The sequence below is a fragment of the Gastrolobium bilobum genome, unplaced genomic scaffold (assembly GCF_033153095.1).
Source record: "Gastrolobium bilobum isolate Gb01-03AN ecotype WA unplaced genomic scaffold, APGP_CSIRO_Gbil_v1 utg16668, whole genome shotgun sequence".
Classification (NCBI taxonomy): Eukaryota; Viridiplantae; Streptophyta; class Magnoliopsida; order Fabales; family Fabaceae; genus Gastrolobium; species Gastrolobium bilobum.
The window spans coordinates 356,974-375,106 of record NW_026898163.1 but is presented as its reverse complement, the minus strand read 5'-3'; the positions used below and the strand labels follow the sequence as shown (position 1 = coordinate 375,106).

The 18,133-nt window shown below is 36.7% G+C and overlaps 2 protein-coding genes across 2 annotated transcripts; both read left to right on the top strand.

Annotated features, from left to right (window-relative positions):
• The first annotated feature begins 3,342 nt into the window (after nucleotides 1–3,342).
• Nucleotides 3,343–5,720, top strand: LOC133313400 (U-box domain-containing protein 16). Its single transcript, XM_061514764.1, has 2 exons — nucleotides 3,343–4,606; nucleotides 4,649–5,720. Exons 1-2 carry the CDS (start codon nucleotides 3,434–3,436, stop codon nucleotides 5,552–5,554), a joined length of 2,079 nt encoding a protein of 692 aa, XP_061370748.1. The 5' UTR covers nucleotides 3,343–3,433; the 3' UTR covers nucleotides 5,555–5,720.
• A 10,257-nt stretch (nucleotides 5,721–15,977) lies between these two features.
• On the top strand, nucleotides 15,978–17,205 carry LOC133313410 (transcription repressor OFP2-like). Its single transcript, XM_061514778.1, has one exon. It carries the CDS (start codon nucleotides 15,982–15,984, stop codon nucleotides 17,203–17,205), a length of 1,224 nt encoding a protein of 407 aa, XP_061370762.1. The 5' UTR covers nucleotides 15,978–15,981.
• The last annotated feature ends 928 nt before the right edge of the window (nucleotides 17,206–18,133 follow it).

Here is an 18,133-nt window from a genome sequence, read left to right as displayed (position 1 = left end):
GCATATATCCAACAGCGTGTTGGCCTTTTCTCGCCTTCAAAAACTACACTACGTCGACCTTCCATTTTACTACCATTATAATATAAAACAATACAAACAGAATCAGAATGTGAACTCGTTCTTAACTATATTAACAAAAAACACAAAACAGAGTATGCATAAGCAAGTGAGATTGCATCAAAGAGTAAGAGTTTATGATGTAGAAGAGTTGTGTAGAATGTAGAGATGATAGGTGTTTAAATAAGGAAGAAGTATGCCAATCACGCCCAAAAAAAGCAAGATAGTGGTGTGAGTCACGCCCAAATTAGACTGGATAACCAAGGTATTCATGCCTGCATGGGGCGTGACTAATTATGCCTAATTTGAGCGTGAATTATGTGGCATTCACGCCTGCTTTGAGCGTGAATTGTCTTGCCTAATTTGAACGTGAATGAGTGCTACATACTCGTAATTAGTTTCAAAACAGTAATATATCCGTAATTATTTATTAAAATAACAATATTTTAATTTTTTTTACCTAAATCCATAACAATATTTTAATTAGCATTGAGTTTACTAATCATCTTCCTGTTACTATATTCTATTATTAAAATGTATATGGTAGCTAATTTACAATTGAAGATGAAGTTCAAAACTCCAACATTCATTTTGTTCACAAATACCCCGTGCAAAGCGTTGGTATTACAACTAGTGATTACATAGACACCAATCTCAAGCATTTACGGAAAACTAATAAGTGAACGAAAGGGTATGTGAGAAAGTTTTTTCTGAAAGTAACCAAGAATCTTTCAGGAAAATTTGAAAAACACTTGTAGTAGTCACACGACAATTGCGTTGGAACAAATGAGATTGCTAAACAATTCAATTCTTGACAACGCTCACGTAAGGGCAAAACATACTTAATGGTAAAGTGTTAAACAAAATAGTGTGTCAAAACATACATTGATAACATTTTTCATATTAGTAAAATCCTAATTTGGTATAATATTCTTGAGATTCTTCATTAGTCTATACCTAAGCTACAAACTTGTCATTTAGTTGGATTCTTGGAGAGACCAAACCAACATAATATATATATATATATATATATATATATATATATATATATATATATATATATATATATATAATATACCATGGCCGGCTTGGCTTCTTCTCAATCATGCATGTTTGTTACAACTAACCCTAATTAAAGTTCCCAAGTGACGCCCCACTTCCACGTGCGTTAAGTATTTGCTAAAATTAATGATGCTCTCATATTGAGCACCAAAAGCATGGACAAAATTTAATGTATCAATAAAAGTTTACATAAATGATTTTTTAAGATAATTTTTTTTAATAATGATACTTATTTTAAAATATATAATTTGTGTTTGGATAGGGTCAATTATGCTTTGTTTTCTTTTTCTGAATCCATGTGGGACACAGATGTTAAATTCATGGGTACCCAAGAAAAAATGTTTGGTTTACTATGTTTTCGTGCATATCATGTGGGCAGGTTTGCTTGAACTATAGTGGAAGAATGCTTCATCTTCAACGAACGGAGAGAAAAAAAGGTTGCTTTAAGTTTTACTCTAATTAGAGACATAAAAATGGAAGGAAACAACATACACGGTGTGTCACTGCGACAAAAGAGACATGGAGTCAAATACAATAATACCCCTTAAGTGGTGAAAGGCATAGCCCACAAAAAGTCACCAACCCTGTTAACATGCTGAGATTTTCAGGTTCCTATAAAAGTGTGACAAAATTGGGTTCGTATTCTATAGATGGGCCCAAAAAAAAAAGCATAAAGTGAAATAGAAGAGAAGGAGAAAGAAAAAAAAAACTATTTAATCAAATGATTTCTTAAGGAAATTTGTGAAAGCGAAATGGAGATCTTATCCAATTAAGAAACATTAGAATTGGGATGTTAATTTTTGCATAATCTTATGTCAATTGCGTGCTTATCAAAGTTATATTTGCAGCAAAGTCAACATTTTCGTTTAATCCATTTGAGGTTCATCCCCTTTTGGCGGCTAAACAGTGAAGTTAGTAAACTAAAACCCATGCTTGGATGTCCCAAACCCGGACAGTTATCAAAATGTTTATCTTCATACAATTAATGTTTGTAAGCTTATTAAAAGCAGTAAATGGTATGTCCTAAACAAAGTAACCTCTATAAATTAACTTTATAGTTTTTAACATAAGTATTTCATTAATTCTCCAGAACGGATATTGTAAACTAAAATGACACGGTTCCACCTTGCAAGAGAGCTCTGAGCTGGGACTAAATCATTCCTAATCATAAAACATGTTTAATACGCGTATCTTGTAGTCATGTACGTTATTCTATCCTGATAAAGTTCTAAAATGAAAACTTTAACAAAGGAGCATTGTTGTTAAAATCTCAATTTATCACTATAATTTTATGTTTTTACGATTTTTTTTCCCATCAAAACGATTTTACTAATATTCCAAACGCTTTTACGTTTTTATGATTTTTTTCGATTTTTTTACTTTACGATTTTACGTTTTATGATTTTTTGAATCCCTTCTGATTTTACTTAATATCTCAATTTTAACAACATTGCAAAGGAGAATAAAAGTAAGTTATGATAAAAGGAAAATTGTTTTTCTACTAAAAAAAGAAGTAAATTTCTTTAATTGCTAAATTTGAATTGGATATGTACCAAATGAAAGAGTGATCCTCAAATAATTGATTGGTTCAACGAATATTTTAGGCGAAGTTGTATTTTAGCCAATATTTTAAAACAATCGTGGATGATCATCATATATTATTCACAACCAAGTCCACAACAACCCTTGCCAATTGGCAGCCTCACCAACTTAATGAAATCAGTGCCAACCAATTCATACAAAGTCAAGAAAATGCCAATAATAATAATTACAAAATATTATGCTTAGAAAATTTCAATTATTGTTTTTTTCCCATTTTTGTTTCCAACCGAAAACTCAATGCTGTTAAAACTTGAATAAACGGCAGCTGTATACTTTTAATTACGCACACAACAATATCAAGATTTCAACCGTATCATACAATCAACAGATATAATACCAAAAGATTAGAAGTACATCATAATTCCGTGTGCATAAATATCAATGATTTTTGTCAGACACATAAAATTAAGAAGAAGAAAAAAATCAAAGAAGCAAAACGCAGTCAAAAACCACGTGTTGTATTTTATTGATGGGCTAGCCAGCAGACCCATGTTTCATTGTTTGAACAAGACTTTGAGTTTTACCCGTACAAACCAGAAACCCAAGTTGTTTAAGAATATATATAATATAAATCTAATTTTTTTTTTTTTTTTTAATTATTATCTGTTCCGTTATCTTTAATGAAAAGTCATCATCTTCTTCCATCTTCCTTCACTTCCATTCCACCCTTCAACACCAATCACCAATTGACTATTGCGTATTAACAACAAGCATGGCGATTTCTCCTCAATCGTTCTCACCTAGAAAACGACGACCCTCGGCGGGGTCGTTTATCTCTCCGAAGCTGAACGACATCAACCTCCTTAACTCTCTGCTCCACCTCACCCACCAGATATGTTCCCCAAACGACACCACCACCCACTTCCTCCTCAACCGCACTTCCTCCTCCACAATCCGCAAAACGCAGCTCCTCGGCGTCGTTTTGGAAGACCTTCTTCGCGTTTCGTCTTCCTCTTCCACTTCCACCCCTCTAAGCTCCTACTCTCTCATCCTCTGCCTCGAGGAAATGTACATCGTGCTGCACAGGATCAAAACCCTCGTTGAAGATTGCTCCAAAGGAAGCAAATTCTCCACGCTCATGCAAATCGAAACCATCGCCGACACCTTCTACAAGCTCACCGGAGAATTATCTACGCTTCTGGATATCTTCCCCGTTCATGAGCTCCACCTCAACGACGACGTTCGGGAACTGGTTCTCCTTATCAGAAAACAGTGCTCCGAATCCAAGCCTCTCCTGGGAAAGGAAGAAATTGAGCTCAGAAACGATGTCGTTTCGGTGCTCGAGCGGATCAAGAAGGAGATTGTTCCTGATCAGGCAAACCTAGCTTCGATTTTCGAGAAATTGGAGATTCGCGATTCTTCGAGTTGCAGAGCGGAGATTGAGAATTTAGAAGAAGAAATTCAGAATCAGAGCGACGAACAATCGAAAGCTGAGATCGTGGCTTTGATCGGGCTCGTTCGATACGCCAAGTGTGTTCTCTTCGGTGCATCTACACCTTCGCCGCGAAGTGAGAGTCTGCGGCGGAAACAGTCGTTGGAGGTGGTGGTTCCGACGGATTATCGATGCCCTATTAGTTTGGACCTGATGCGGGACCCAGTCGTCGTGGCAACAGGACAGACGTACGATCGGGTATCCATCAAGCTCTGGATGGATTCAGGACACAACACGTGTCCCAAAACAGGTCAAAGCCTGGCCCACACAGATCTCATCCCTAACCACGCGCTCAGGAACATGATAGCATTGTGGTGCCGCGAGCAGAGAATACCGTTCGAAGCGGAAACCGTTTCAGGAAAACTCAACGGCGGCGTAACCAACAAAGCTGCATTAGAAGCCACACGAATGACGGCGTCGTTTTTAGTCAACAAGCTCAAGGTCCCTTTAGCTGTTTCTATTTCCTTTTCTGACTCTAATTCTCAATTCATGGAGGACTCAAACGCCGTCGTTTACGAGCTTCGGGTTCTGGCAAAAACAGACTCGGACAGCCGTGCCTGCATCGCCGAAGCAGGAGCTATTCCGCTTCTGGTTCGGTACCTAAGCTACGACGTTGGTTTGCACCATCCGAGTCTCCAGGTTAACGCCGTCACGACGATCCTCAACCTTTCTATTCTCGAAGCAAACAAGACGAGGATAATGGAAACTGACGGCGCCTTAAACGGCGTCGCGGAGGTGCTTCGCTCCGGCGCCACGTGGGAGGCGAAGGCGAACGCGGCGGCGACGGTGTTCAGTTTATCAGGTGTGCCGGCGTACAGGAAAAGGCTCGGGAAGAAGACACGTGTCGTCAGCGGGTTGATCGAGCTGGCGAAGTGTGGGCCCGACGGTGCTAAGAGGGACGCTTTGGTTGCAATACTGAACCTCGCGGCGGATAGGGAAACCGTGGCGAGGTTGGTGGAGGGTGGCGCGGTGGAGATGACGGCGGAGGTCATGGCGGCGATGCCGGAGGAGGGGGTGACGATTCTTGAGGCGGTGGTGAAGCGTGGCGGGTTGGTGGCGGTGGCTGCGGCGTACTCTGGGATCAAGAAATTGGGGACGGTCTTGAGGGAGGGTACGGAGAGGGCGAGAGAGAGTGCGGCGGCGACGCTTGTGACGATGTGTAGGAAGGGGGGTTCGGAGATTGTGGCGGAGCTGGCGGCGATTCCGGGGGTGGAGAGGGTGATTTGGGAGTTGATGGCGGTGGGAAGTGTGAGAGGGAGAAGGAAGGCGGCGACGCTGTTGAGGATTCTGCGGCGGTGGGCGGCGGGTTTGGACGGTACAGAGACTGAAGGATTCTCAACTACCATGATCAGTTCGACAACTACAACTGTTGTTCCAACTTCCACTTCGTTCGCACAGTAACACTTGTCTAATTTTCAATTCAAAATTTGTAAATTTCTCAAAATTTGTTGTATCATTGTTTCTTTCTTTTCTTTGATTTTGACATTCCTGTAAAATGTAATCACCGAGCAGGGTTTTTTTTTTTTTTTAAGAAAAAGAATTATATATTATTTTTTTTCCATTCTTTCAATCGTTTGTGTTTGGAAATTGTGAATGGTAAAATTGAGTTGCTGAATAGAGTATCGTTTCATGTTGTGATAGTTGAATTTTCATGGCTTTTTAATTGAAACTTGGACTGTAATAAATAGCAATGCAAACTTTGAGCTCTGTGATTGACTCATTGTCCACTATATTGCACTTCTTGGTTTGTTTGTCCTGAAAGAGACGGCGTAGGCATTATTCAAAAACTTTGTGAAATGGGTTTTATTTTTACAGTTGAATCAATTTTGTTGAAATGGAATCTTATCAAAATATGACGTGCTTTGAACACTGCTTCAATAGATGAAAATGGAAGATAACTTCAGAGGAGAGGTTTTTGGGGTGGTGGGAAATAAGATGCTTCATGCTTGGTCTTGCATGTATGTGTGACCTATTCCTTCCGTAAACTTGAAATACTCTTGATGTTGTTGTTGGAACATCCTGCATTTCAACTCGAGAAGTATCATGTCGTGCGGCGTCATTTGATGGAAATTATCAAAACAACCATGTCAAGATCCATGCTTTAGGATCAAAGTCAACTAAATTTAACTACTATCTTGGAGTCAACTTAATTATTTTTTAATTCTCTGTTTAGGCTTATATTAATCTTGTAAAGCCCAACATCTAGTGCTCAATGTATGACTTCAGAACTCCATGGGCCTCAAATATTAGATAATTGGGCTTATCTTTCCCTTCTTTATCCAAGGACAAGTCTTCTTGCATGTGCAACACTTTGAGAGAACGAAATGATATTCATTTTCAGGGTTAGATTATTTTTTCTTGAAAATATTTCATCGATTCATCGCTTCGCGACTAGTCCGATTCGGGGCGGGTCCAGAATTAAGGCTTTAAACCCCTCCCAAAGATGGTACTGAGGAGGTTCAAACACATACTCTCACCTCCACCTGTATTATTCATTCAAATATTATTAGACAGTCCATTAATTAGGATATTTTCTTGACAAACTTATTAATAAGGGGTTCAATACTTTCTAATATAGTATCAATTTTCTATTTCTCTTCTCCCTTTTCGGGTTTCGTAGTGAAAACTTCTTATGGAGGCATTTGGTAGAGATTTTCTTTTTCTTTTTCTTTTTTGGTATCCTGGAGAGGGAGGAACCCCCAATAGGCTAAGATGAAACAATTACAGGATTTAAGTGGTCTATCTACACCACCTAAATCAGCTAAATACAAAAAATAAATACTAAAGGGGATTCAAGAAATAACAAAGGTCCTCTAGTCGGGAGATTAGACAATCAATCTGCACAACAATTCCCTTCTCTATACGTGTGATTAATCTTCACCACCCAATCTCTCTCCATCCATGCCCGAATGTGAGTAACAAGGTGAGACTCGTAGGTTGGCTTACCCCTAGCAGTAAGTCATGTGACAGGAAGAAATTTTTTCACTCAAAAATCATGATTCGCAAGAATATGGTGAAAAAGTGAATTCCCCATAATGTTATAAAAAAACTGTTTGCTAGACTAAGATATTTTTAGTAATGTTGGGTTAATTTTCCTTATGCTACATTTGGTTGATTGTAAAATATTGTTGGGAATGTGGTCATTTTATAAAACTAACCCCAAATTATTGCCTTCTCCTTTCTCTCATTTGCTATCTCCTAACCCCCAAATTCCTCTTCCTAGTACATCTTCAGTCACAAAACATCACATACTTATAAAAATAATCAACCAAGAAATGAAAAATCGAATAACAAAACACACACACGCAGACAGAAAACTAGCAGCTTCAACTATATGTATATGCTGGGAATCATAGACACATTATTTGGAGTGAAAAATGCGTGTTAGACACCGACACGCTCTGACACATTCCGACATGTGATCAACAGTTTTCGACATGTTATTTTTTTTCAGATCCAAAATTTATTTTATTTTATCTTTTTAACTAAATATGAAAAATTAATTTATAAATCAAATATTTTCTGTAATGGGATTTGACTTGAAAAATTAACAAGGCATGAAAAATTATTTTTGCTTTATATTTATGTATGAAATTTGAATATTTGATTGGTTATATAACTTATTATGGGTTGCTATAACTATATTATATATATTAAAAATATTATTTAATATTAAAATGTGTCGAAATTTAATATTTTTAGAATTAACATGTCGGCGTATCGTGTCATGTTCTGTGCAAAATAGTGTATATGAGAGTTGAACATGATGTTCAAACATCAATAAATTAAAGTCTTCTCGCAAGTGCAAAAAAGAGAGCAAATTACAGTTCTCTTTGGACTTCGATCTTCCTTACACGCACGCACCAACTGTAATTAACACAAATTAATAAACAAATCATTCATTTTTCAAGTTGGTGTTGATATATGCCCCAAGCGGAGTTCTAGATCAAGCTCCTCATGCTGATGTCACGGTTGGTGGAAGAGTTCGTTGATTCATCCATTTTGCTAGAGCAAAAAGAAAAATCATTGATCCATGTAGCTGAAGAAAATGATCGAGCCATATCAAAGGAAGGTGAATAGGGACGAATGGGGACAAAGAGACAAGGGCAAACTTTATCCGAAAAATTGATAAATTTTCCCACCACGTGGGATTTGTAAAATACCACATGTTCGATGGTATGTTAGGTTGGGATCGATGTTATTAAACTCGTCCCGGTCATTAAACCGGTCGAGGTACTGGGTCACTAGTTCAACTAGTGGGTCATTAGTTGAACTGCATGACCCGATAAGTATATGTAAATTTATAAATTATATTAAAAAAATTATAAACATTCTTAAATACATATAAAAAAATATCAATTCTAAAAGTTATAATATGATAAATAATAAATCATTAATTTATTTAAATGATGCCCAGCCTCTAACAATATTTTTCTTTCTTCATGATTTATTTTTTATGTTTTAGCACATACACTTATGGCTCTTTGTTTTGGGCTAAGCTAATTAGCCCACTTATTAAAGCCTGCAAAATTGAAATCTGGCCAAAAAAAAGTGACAAACAAAATCAGTTTTTATTGTTCTAAAAAAAATCACTTTTTAATTTTGAACTACCTAGAGCCCTTTCCAAATCTCTCAATCAATTTTTACTCTGCATACTTTCTTGAAACTCATATACCTGCATATTTTTTTTTCTCTCTCGTGACTTGTATTTTCATATTCATTTTACGTACTTTACCTTTTCCATTCTTTGCTCCACTAGATCTACCTTCCCTTGTGCTCACTGGGTAGGTGTAAAATTTTGTCAATCAGAAGCACTTGGTGTTGGAAAATTAGTGAAAGTTTTAAAACCCATGAAGAAGAGTTGACGAGGACCAAGGTCACGAAGCTCACAGTATAGAGGAGTCACGATGAAAAGTGCAGAAGCCCCTAAACACCAGATCCAAGTCCGCCTGAAGAAGAGAAGCAAACATCTGAGACAACTCACTCTTGGTGAACATGGCAACCAGATTCTCTAGATAACGCTTGCTTCTTGTTTGTTGCTGTAACTCATTTTTCTTTTCTGCTTTTCTGTCAAGATTTGCATCCTCCGCTACTAGACCAGTGAACCCTTCCATCTCAGGTCATGAAGGGCAAAGATCAGTCGGACTCGGTGAACCAACGGGTCACCGGTTTAATAAAACCCGGCCGAGTTACACAGGTGATATGCGTCCAGCATATGATGCTTTCTAAGTTAAAAGAGGCAAGGAATTAATCATAAATGTGTGAAAATAAGTCATAAATGCAAAAAATATTGATTATTCCTTTTCAATCATTCTCTCACTCAATTTATGCATTTTAATAGCAGGAAACACCAAAATGAAGTGAAGGAGAGAAGCTAAAGTTTCTCCAGCTAGCGCGTTTTGCGCGGAGCATGGCGCAAACCGCGCCATTTTGACCAATATGCTTCTGTATCTCCGCGCGATTTGCGCGATGAGTGGCGCAAATGGAGCCATCTTGCAGTTTTCTTCTTGTTTCTCCGCGCAAATTGCGTGGCTGCTGGTGCAAATTACGTGGGCGATACTTATTATTTTTAATTTGATGCAAATTACACAAAAGAAGGGCCCAATTGGAGAGCAATTAAAAGTAGATTTTCTCAAAACCTAATAAAAGGATCAGAAACAGAAGAAGGAGACGCTTTTTGACGACAAGGAAAAGAAAGATAACAAGGAGAGTGAGAATTCTTGGGACCTTCTTGAAGTTTCAGAGATTCGAACGATCAAGACTGAAGATTTTCATCTTCTTTCTCTTCTTTAGGTTTTGAAATTTATTTTCTTTTGTATTGATTTTGTCAGACATGAATATGTCTGGCTAATATCTATTATTGTGGTAAGGGTCACAACCTTTGATGTGAACCCCTTGTAGTTTGGTTAATTTTATGTTTATTTATTTAGATTGAATTTATCTTGCTTTATTCTTCATCTCATAGTTCTTCTAGAACCGATCAATCAAGTATTGCGAGGGTTAGGGTTTTCAATAGGGATATTGGGATTCTAAAACCTGACAAAAGGTAAGATAACTATTCATGTACGCTCTAGAGATAGGCTACATGAATAGCAAATGTTAAAGATTCACTGATTCTAAGGTTTAACTTGAAAAGGAATTTCTAAGGGATTAGGATTCTAATAGAGTTAATAAGGTTAAAGTCGCTAAAGAATTAGGGTTTAACTAATTATATAATTAAAAGATGACGAATCATTTGATCAATTGAATAAGTAAACGTAAATGTAATCCAAGTTGCAAGGTGGGGATCATAAAGGTGTTTGTCGTCTCTTTATCGCAATATTTTCTCAAATATTTTCTCTATCTTTAATCTTTTGTTCTTGAGTTTCTAAAAGAACCTTTGAATTAATTACATTTTCTTGAATTGTTCTCATTATTTCACAAACCAAAATTGTCTTCAAACCATTTTTATTAATCCAACAAGAGAGGAATAATTATAATAAATTCGGTGCCTCAATCCTCGTGGAGACGATACTCTACTTACTCCTTTTATTACTTGGAACGATCGGTACGCTTGCCGATTTCGCAACAACAGGTTACACCAGTTGGCCCATTTATCCCACTTTCCTCCCCATTTGATCAAGTAGTCATGCTAGAGACATAAACAGTCATAGATAATGTTATAAAAAAAAAAAACAGTCATAGATAATTATGAAATGATATCCTTCCGAATGGGATAAGGTAATTCTAATATGTAACACCCCGTATATATCCGGTAATGTTATCATATCATCGTATTAAGCTGCGCTTAATTAAAAATGAGGAATATCTTTTTCTTTTCATTTATGACGTCATTATCATTACCAATTTGCTTAATTATTCATTTAAATAAAACCATGCCTGTATGTAAATTGCAAAAGACAACTAACTAAAATACCTCATTAATAGAACTAACAGATATATGTCTCTAGTCACGAAACTACAACACGTAGACCGTACCAACTAGTAGTTTATACAACTCAAGCTAAAAGTACTAACAAAATAGTGGCATGGAAAACTCCCATGCTCACCCAAATAAGGCAACAAAGCCCAACATAAGTCTCAACTCAATAACCATAAATGACAGAAAACATAAACAGCATCCAATCCAGTCATGCCATCATAAATATAACAGCAATAATCATCAACTAAGCTCTGGCCTCCGTCCGCCAGAGGCATCAATCCCCATACTACCTGAACCTGAAATAAGCATTCCCCAAACGTGGGGTGAGATCTCTAAACAAGAAATCTCAGTAAGACAAGGGGTCCTCAAGAATCTTCCACCCCAAGCTCACTTACATGTGCAATATAAGTTCTAAAAGAAGTATTTCAATATAAGTTCCAAAATCAGTGCAATGCAACAAATATTCATGTCATGTGTGTTATAACAATTCTACTGATCAGAGAAGTGCAGGAATACGTCTATTACCCATACAGTACCAGCCTATGTTGTATCAGCCCATGTTGTACCCACCCCAAAGGACCACCCCATGGCTTCCCTTTAAGGCAAACACCACATAAATTTCATACAACAATTGCACTTAACAGCTCCATAGCATTTCAATAAAACAGTACATGAAAACACATCATGCATATAACCATCCCCCATGGGACATAGTGGAACAAACAATAGCTAAATCGAGGACACGAAAGCTTACCTTGTAAGCTAGCTATCCAAACCAAGAGTCCACACAAGCTCAAGGCCCACAAACAGCACAATCACAATCTGTTCATACCATAATTAATCATCAATAATCATAGCTCAGATTACATTAAGTGATTAAGTCTTTCTTACTCGTTTTAACTCATTACATGTTGTTTCTGCAGGAAGTATTCGAATACTTCACGAGTAGTATTCGAATACTCCAGCTCTCCACAAAGTATTCGATTACTTTCATTTAAGTATTCGAATACCACAAGGTATCCGAATACTTTTTCTCCCAGTATCTGAATACCACAGTATCCGAATCCTAAACCTCACTGTATTCGAATACTTTTCAGTATTCGAATACTTCTTCAAAGGTATCCGAATACTTTTCTTCCCAGAAAAGTATTCCAATACTCCTGCAAGGAGTATTCGATTACCATGGACAAGTATTCGGATATTACACGAAAAATATTCGAATACTTCTCCAACAGAATGCAGAAATTCGAGCCAACTTCTGCATAACGCCAAGTTTAAGGATCCAAAAGCGATTGGGAGTCCAATGACTCCCTAAACAGATAACCACCAACATGTTATGAACCTAAAAACACATTTCTTTACTCAAATGGTTAAAGTTTCACTTATTAACCGATTAAACAAGCTTAAAACTCCAAAATGACAAAGAGGTGGTCATATATACCTCTAAGGCTTCAAAACTCCGAAAATGAGGTAACTTGGAGCTTCAAACACAGCTCCAAGGTTCTGACTTTTTCAAGATACGAAAATACAACAAAGCTAGGTCCTTTCTACTCAAAGATGGCTCCTTGAAGCCTCCAAAGACAAGGGAAAGTCTCTCACCGAGGATGAACACCAACTCAGCCCACAAAACCACTCACACAACAGCCTAAACTCAGAAAACAAGGACCTTTTACCCACACAAGGCTTGCCCTCACAACACTCTACCAAAAAGGTGAAGGAGCATAGAACAAAAGAGATCACTTTGGTGAAGTTTCAAGAGGAAGAAAGCTAAGGAATGGTGAAGAGACCCAATGGAACAGTGTATACACACACTGATCAGCCCCACTCACGTAGAAGCAAAAGAATGCCTAGGGTTTTGGGCCAAAAGTCATATATATAGCTCACTTAAAATTAAACACACAGTATTAGCGCTAATAGTTACGCTTATCGTGTTAATCTCAAACTTGAGATTCTGAACCTACTCAATTTTACAAGAATTATCATATTTTTCTTATATTTTTCGTAGCACCTTTCCGGTACGCGCTTTTCATAGCCAGTATCAGTTTCTGGCACCAGTTCTCATTATTTTAACTTGAAACTCGTTTTACAAGTCCTATATATTATTCTAGGAATTGTCATGCACTTATTATAATTTTCTGGGATACATTTTCGGTATGCATTTATACCGACTTGCGAAACCGGTATATGCGCTTTTCGTCAGAAAATCGACTTTCAACATTATTACTCACTTACTATAATTATTAAAGCCTCATAATAATTATTAGGTCAATTACGGAATTATTTCTTAATTTCACATAATTGATTAATTAATTTCCTTAATTAACGGTGCGGGTTCTTACAGCTTGCATGTCTGATCCTTTAGGCTACCCGAACCAGTAACATCATTGGTTTACCGACTTCTGGGTTGAACCGACCTGTCCGGTCCGAGTTTTACAACACTGGTTGAGATTGTCATGTATAATTTCAAATCTTGAAATTGTAATATTTTCAGGAAAATTTTTACTCTTCCTTGTACTAAACATGGGAAAATAACATTCTCAATTCCACTTTTTCAAGAATCCAAAACATCCCCACGTACCAAACACCCCCATATAGTTGCAGAATTTCTTCAAAGCCCTTACAAGGTCTATAGTATATATATATAAAATATAAAATTTTCAAAGTACTCTTTGTTTTTTAATTTTTAATCCCAAAATGACTTCGCTTTGGGACTACATTCAGATATATTTTTTTTTTTTTGTGATATATTTATAGGAAAAAATATTTCTCCTATCACAGAAAATAAATTTATCTTCTGTAGTCCCTAAACAAAGTCATTTTGGGATTAAATATTAAAAACAAAACGTATTTTGATAATTTTATATTCTTCTTTGAATCAAGAATTTTATTAAAATACTCTTTATTTTTTATTTGTAATCCAAAAATGACGTTGAACGCCATATAATAATACAAAGAAGTAACAAACAAGGGGGATAACACTGCCACAACTTACATTCTTTGTCCTTCCTAAAAATACAAACTTAATATAAATTTCGACCATGACTCTTTCACTCTTTGGTCCCCTCTTTAATCAATGCAATTCATTCTTGATTATGTATAGATTTTGGTTTTGACACGCAGATACCACCTAGACCGTTAAAATGCCATTGTGGACCAGTTGACCTGATTTATTATTCATCCCACCAAATACAAAGTAGAAAACCCCAATCTTCTATACAGGCTTTTGGGGAAGAAAAAAAAACAAATAATGCGTGTACATCATACATAATCATAACGTCATTGTAATTTTTGCTCTTAAGTCCCCATTTCAATTATGCCAATTTAGTAGCCAATAATCAGGAATACTTATTTCTCCAGCATGATTCATGTTAACTATGGTACCAATAGCATTGAAAATTCTAGGGACTTTAGTCGACATTAGTGTAATAGTCTTATCTAGATCCCTAGGAGAGAGCAATCCATTCTGTACTTGAACTTTCTTTGCCCTTCGCAATATGCGAATTCCTTACATTATGTACTTTTTTTTTTCTTTAGTAAACATTATGTACTTTTTCCCCCTCTTGCAATGTGGGAATTCATGACATTTTGCTTTGCTTGAAAATTGGTTCGTTTTCTTTACCTGAGAGACATGGTACGTCAAGGGCTTGCCTAGAAAATGATGGATACACATGGGGCCGAACTAAAGCTGTTTAACGAACCCATGTTCTAGTTTCCATAATCATGAAATAAAATCAATAATAAGAAAGAACATAACCAAATTGTAGAGTAATCCAAATATACACAATGTCTCTATTAAATGGGCCACTAAGATTTTCTACATTTGGATGCATGTAATCCTGACCCACAACAAGCTTCCACTCCCAAAAGCTTCTCTCTTTTCACACGCCTTTCGAATTCTTTTCAAGGTTTCTCTCTTTGCGTCTCTCTCCCTTTCTTGGCAGAACAAATTTCTAACCAAAATCTCCTCCTTTACAGATTGCAAAAAGCCAATGAGCCAATAAGCTTTGTACATAATAACATTACTTCCACTTTCTAAAGTATAGTGCCTTTACATTACATTTTAGAATAACCACTTGATCTTTGATTAGTTTTTGGATTTCAATTTTCTCATGCAATCGGAGAAAAAATTCTCATATTATAGACATATTTTATATGGGATTCACATCTATTAAAAAACAAAAAAAACATTGAAGAATAACTGGTTGGAGAAAACAATTCTCCTCCGAATGAAATTTTAAATGTTAATGCAAGTGTGTACTATTATGTCTATTTCACTTGCATTAGCAGTGAAAAAACTCCAACGGGGCAACGATCAATGTGGGCTAGTTGTAGTTTTGTTATAAGAACATATGCTGTGCCTTAAAGCTTAGAAGACATAGATTTTCTGCAAGGAAAAACAGGAATCACAGTGATAATTTAATAAAACATTATTAAAAAAGAAGAAGAACAAATGCTGTTTGGTATGGGTGTTAATTGAGTGTCACAATCCCTCATTGTCATTCACCACCTCTACCCCACTCATTTTCCTTTATGCCAACCTTTTTCTCCTCCTGTGGACCCCATCTTACCACCAATTCCAAAAGCCTCTCTCTATATTTTTTTAAGATGATCACAAATTTTTTTTTACAAGTAAAACATTTTGTGGAACTCGCATGTTTTAAAGAAGAAAAAAAAATTACTACACACAAAACGAATCTCTATCACATAACATAATTATTTTTCCTACAACATAACTCTTATAAAACCTTTTATTTATCCTACTGAATAAAAGACTACCAAAGCAAACACTTTGGTGTCATCTGATGTCTCATCCCCCACCCATTACATAGACAACTAGAAAGCATTCAACATCTACACAAACAGAAGCACCAGAGAGAGACTCGTACACACACACATACACAAAGAGATGGGAAATTACAGGTTCAGGTTATCAGATATGATTCCCAATGCCTGGTTTTACAAGCTGAGGGACATGGGGAGCGGAAGAAAGCAAACAACCACTCCAACAAGGAAGAAAAAACAATCTTCATCAACCTCAACAACACAATCATCAAAACCAAAGCAACCCCACCAATGCAATCCTAGAAAGTCATACTACTTTACAAGGGAGCTTAGCACAAGCAATAAATTCCACACTTCACCACCACACAACCCAAAAGTCCCAGACACCAATTCACCTGAACCACCAAGAAAATCATCCAAACAAAGAACCAGGAAAAGAAGAACAACACCAAGGAACTCTTCACCTAAGCCTCTCATCAGTAGCACATATGTATCTGCTGGTTGTAGCTGCCGCACCACCCTTGAATCTGTTTTTACTAAATCCAATTCCCCACAAGAAAACTCTTCATCTCCATTTGATAGCTCTTCTGAGTCTGAATTTCCTGACTTAGAATTCAGAACAGACCGTGTTCTTCCCACTGAGTCATTTGATGAAATGGTTTCTTTGTCCACCTCTTGTGCCTGCAGGCTAAACTCCAACAACACCAAGGACATCGTTATCGATGTGGACAAGAATTCCATACCAAGAAAAGATGATAAGCTTGATGGGTATGAAACCTTTTCACAACTTGAGCTTCCTCCAATCATAACCAAGCCTCCAAAATTCAATGACTTGCTCAGTGATGCAAAGAAGAGAGAACCAAAACCAAAACCAAAACCCAAACCCAGAACCAGAACTGCTACTACACATGAAGAACTCAACGTTCAAGGATCTCTCAAGGTTAAAATTGTGAAGGAAGAAGACACAGAACAAATCAAAGAACAGAGGAATGCCCCTGTTAGAAGATTCTCTGTGAACTCTCCAGGAGTGAAGCTTCGGATCAATTCACCGAGAATTGGTCACCGGAAGGTTCATTCTCATGGCCGGAAAAGTGTGTCGTCGACGGCCAGCTCCGGTGGCTCCCGGAGAAGCCTCTCTGATAGCTTTGCAATTGTGAAATCATCTTTCAACCCACAGAAGGATTTCAGAGAGTCAATGGTGGAGATGATTGTGGGGAACAACATCAAGACTTCAAAGGATTTGGAAGATCTTCTTGCTTGCTACCTTTCTCTCAATTCAGATGAGTATCATGACCTCATTATCAGAGTGTTCAAGCAAATATGGTTTGATTTGACTGTAACAAGGTAGAAATAAATAACCTCTCTTTGGACAAAATTCTTAAATTCAGTTTCTCAACTTGCTATTTCTCACATTAATTTTCTCTTTTTTTTATGTATGCATGTAATATATTTTGCTAAATTAAATAGATACATCACTAAGTACGTGTATTAATTGGTAAGAAATTGTTCCGGCTTAAGGAGTAATCTTGAGTTGGAATATATGGAGCGTAGCTCTATTAATAATAATGTTAAAAATTCTAAGTGTAAATGATGAAGTTTGGTATACACTAGAAATAGAACAAATAAAGACTATACATTTATTGTCATGAGGTCTTTTGTAAACTTTCTAAAGCCAACATTGAGATTCTTACAAGAGATGGAATTATGTTTCTTGTAGATACAGTTAAGAGGTGGGATCCATTAGTATAATTTTTTTTTTCCTCTTTTCACTTTCTCTCTCCCTTAATTGTGTTTGCAGAGAATCATATAACCCTTCTTTTAATTATACAAAGTTTCCAATTTTAATTCCAAAAAGCAAAATTGACTGCAGTAGCCAAAGCTAGCAATTGCACCATGTCAATGGCTTATGTAAAGAAATTGTAACTGATAATACACCATGTAATTTTCTCTGTTATGGCTTTGGTCCATAGGAAAATAAAATGGAGCTTATTAGAGAATTTTTGTCAAAAAGGGAATTCATTTATGTGCTACAGAATGCAGACTGCATACAGACTGTAGGGTCATGGGCTTGCAAACGTGTAAAATGGTTTCTACACAGAGATTGTCTATTTCCTTTCATGTGTGTGTATGCATAAAATTCGGGCATGTTGGCTTTTCTCTCATTTTATTCAAGAAACTTATTCGCTTCTGAATTTCAATACCCTCATTGACCTAAAGTGGTTTGGGAACAAGACATAGAACTGCACAAAATTGTATAAATAGTTAACACCTAGGGG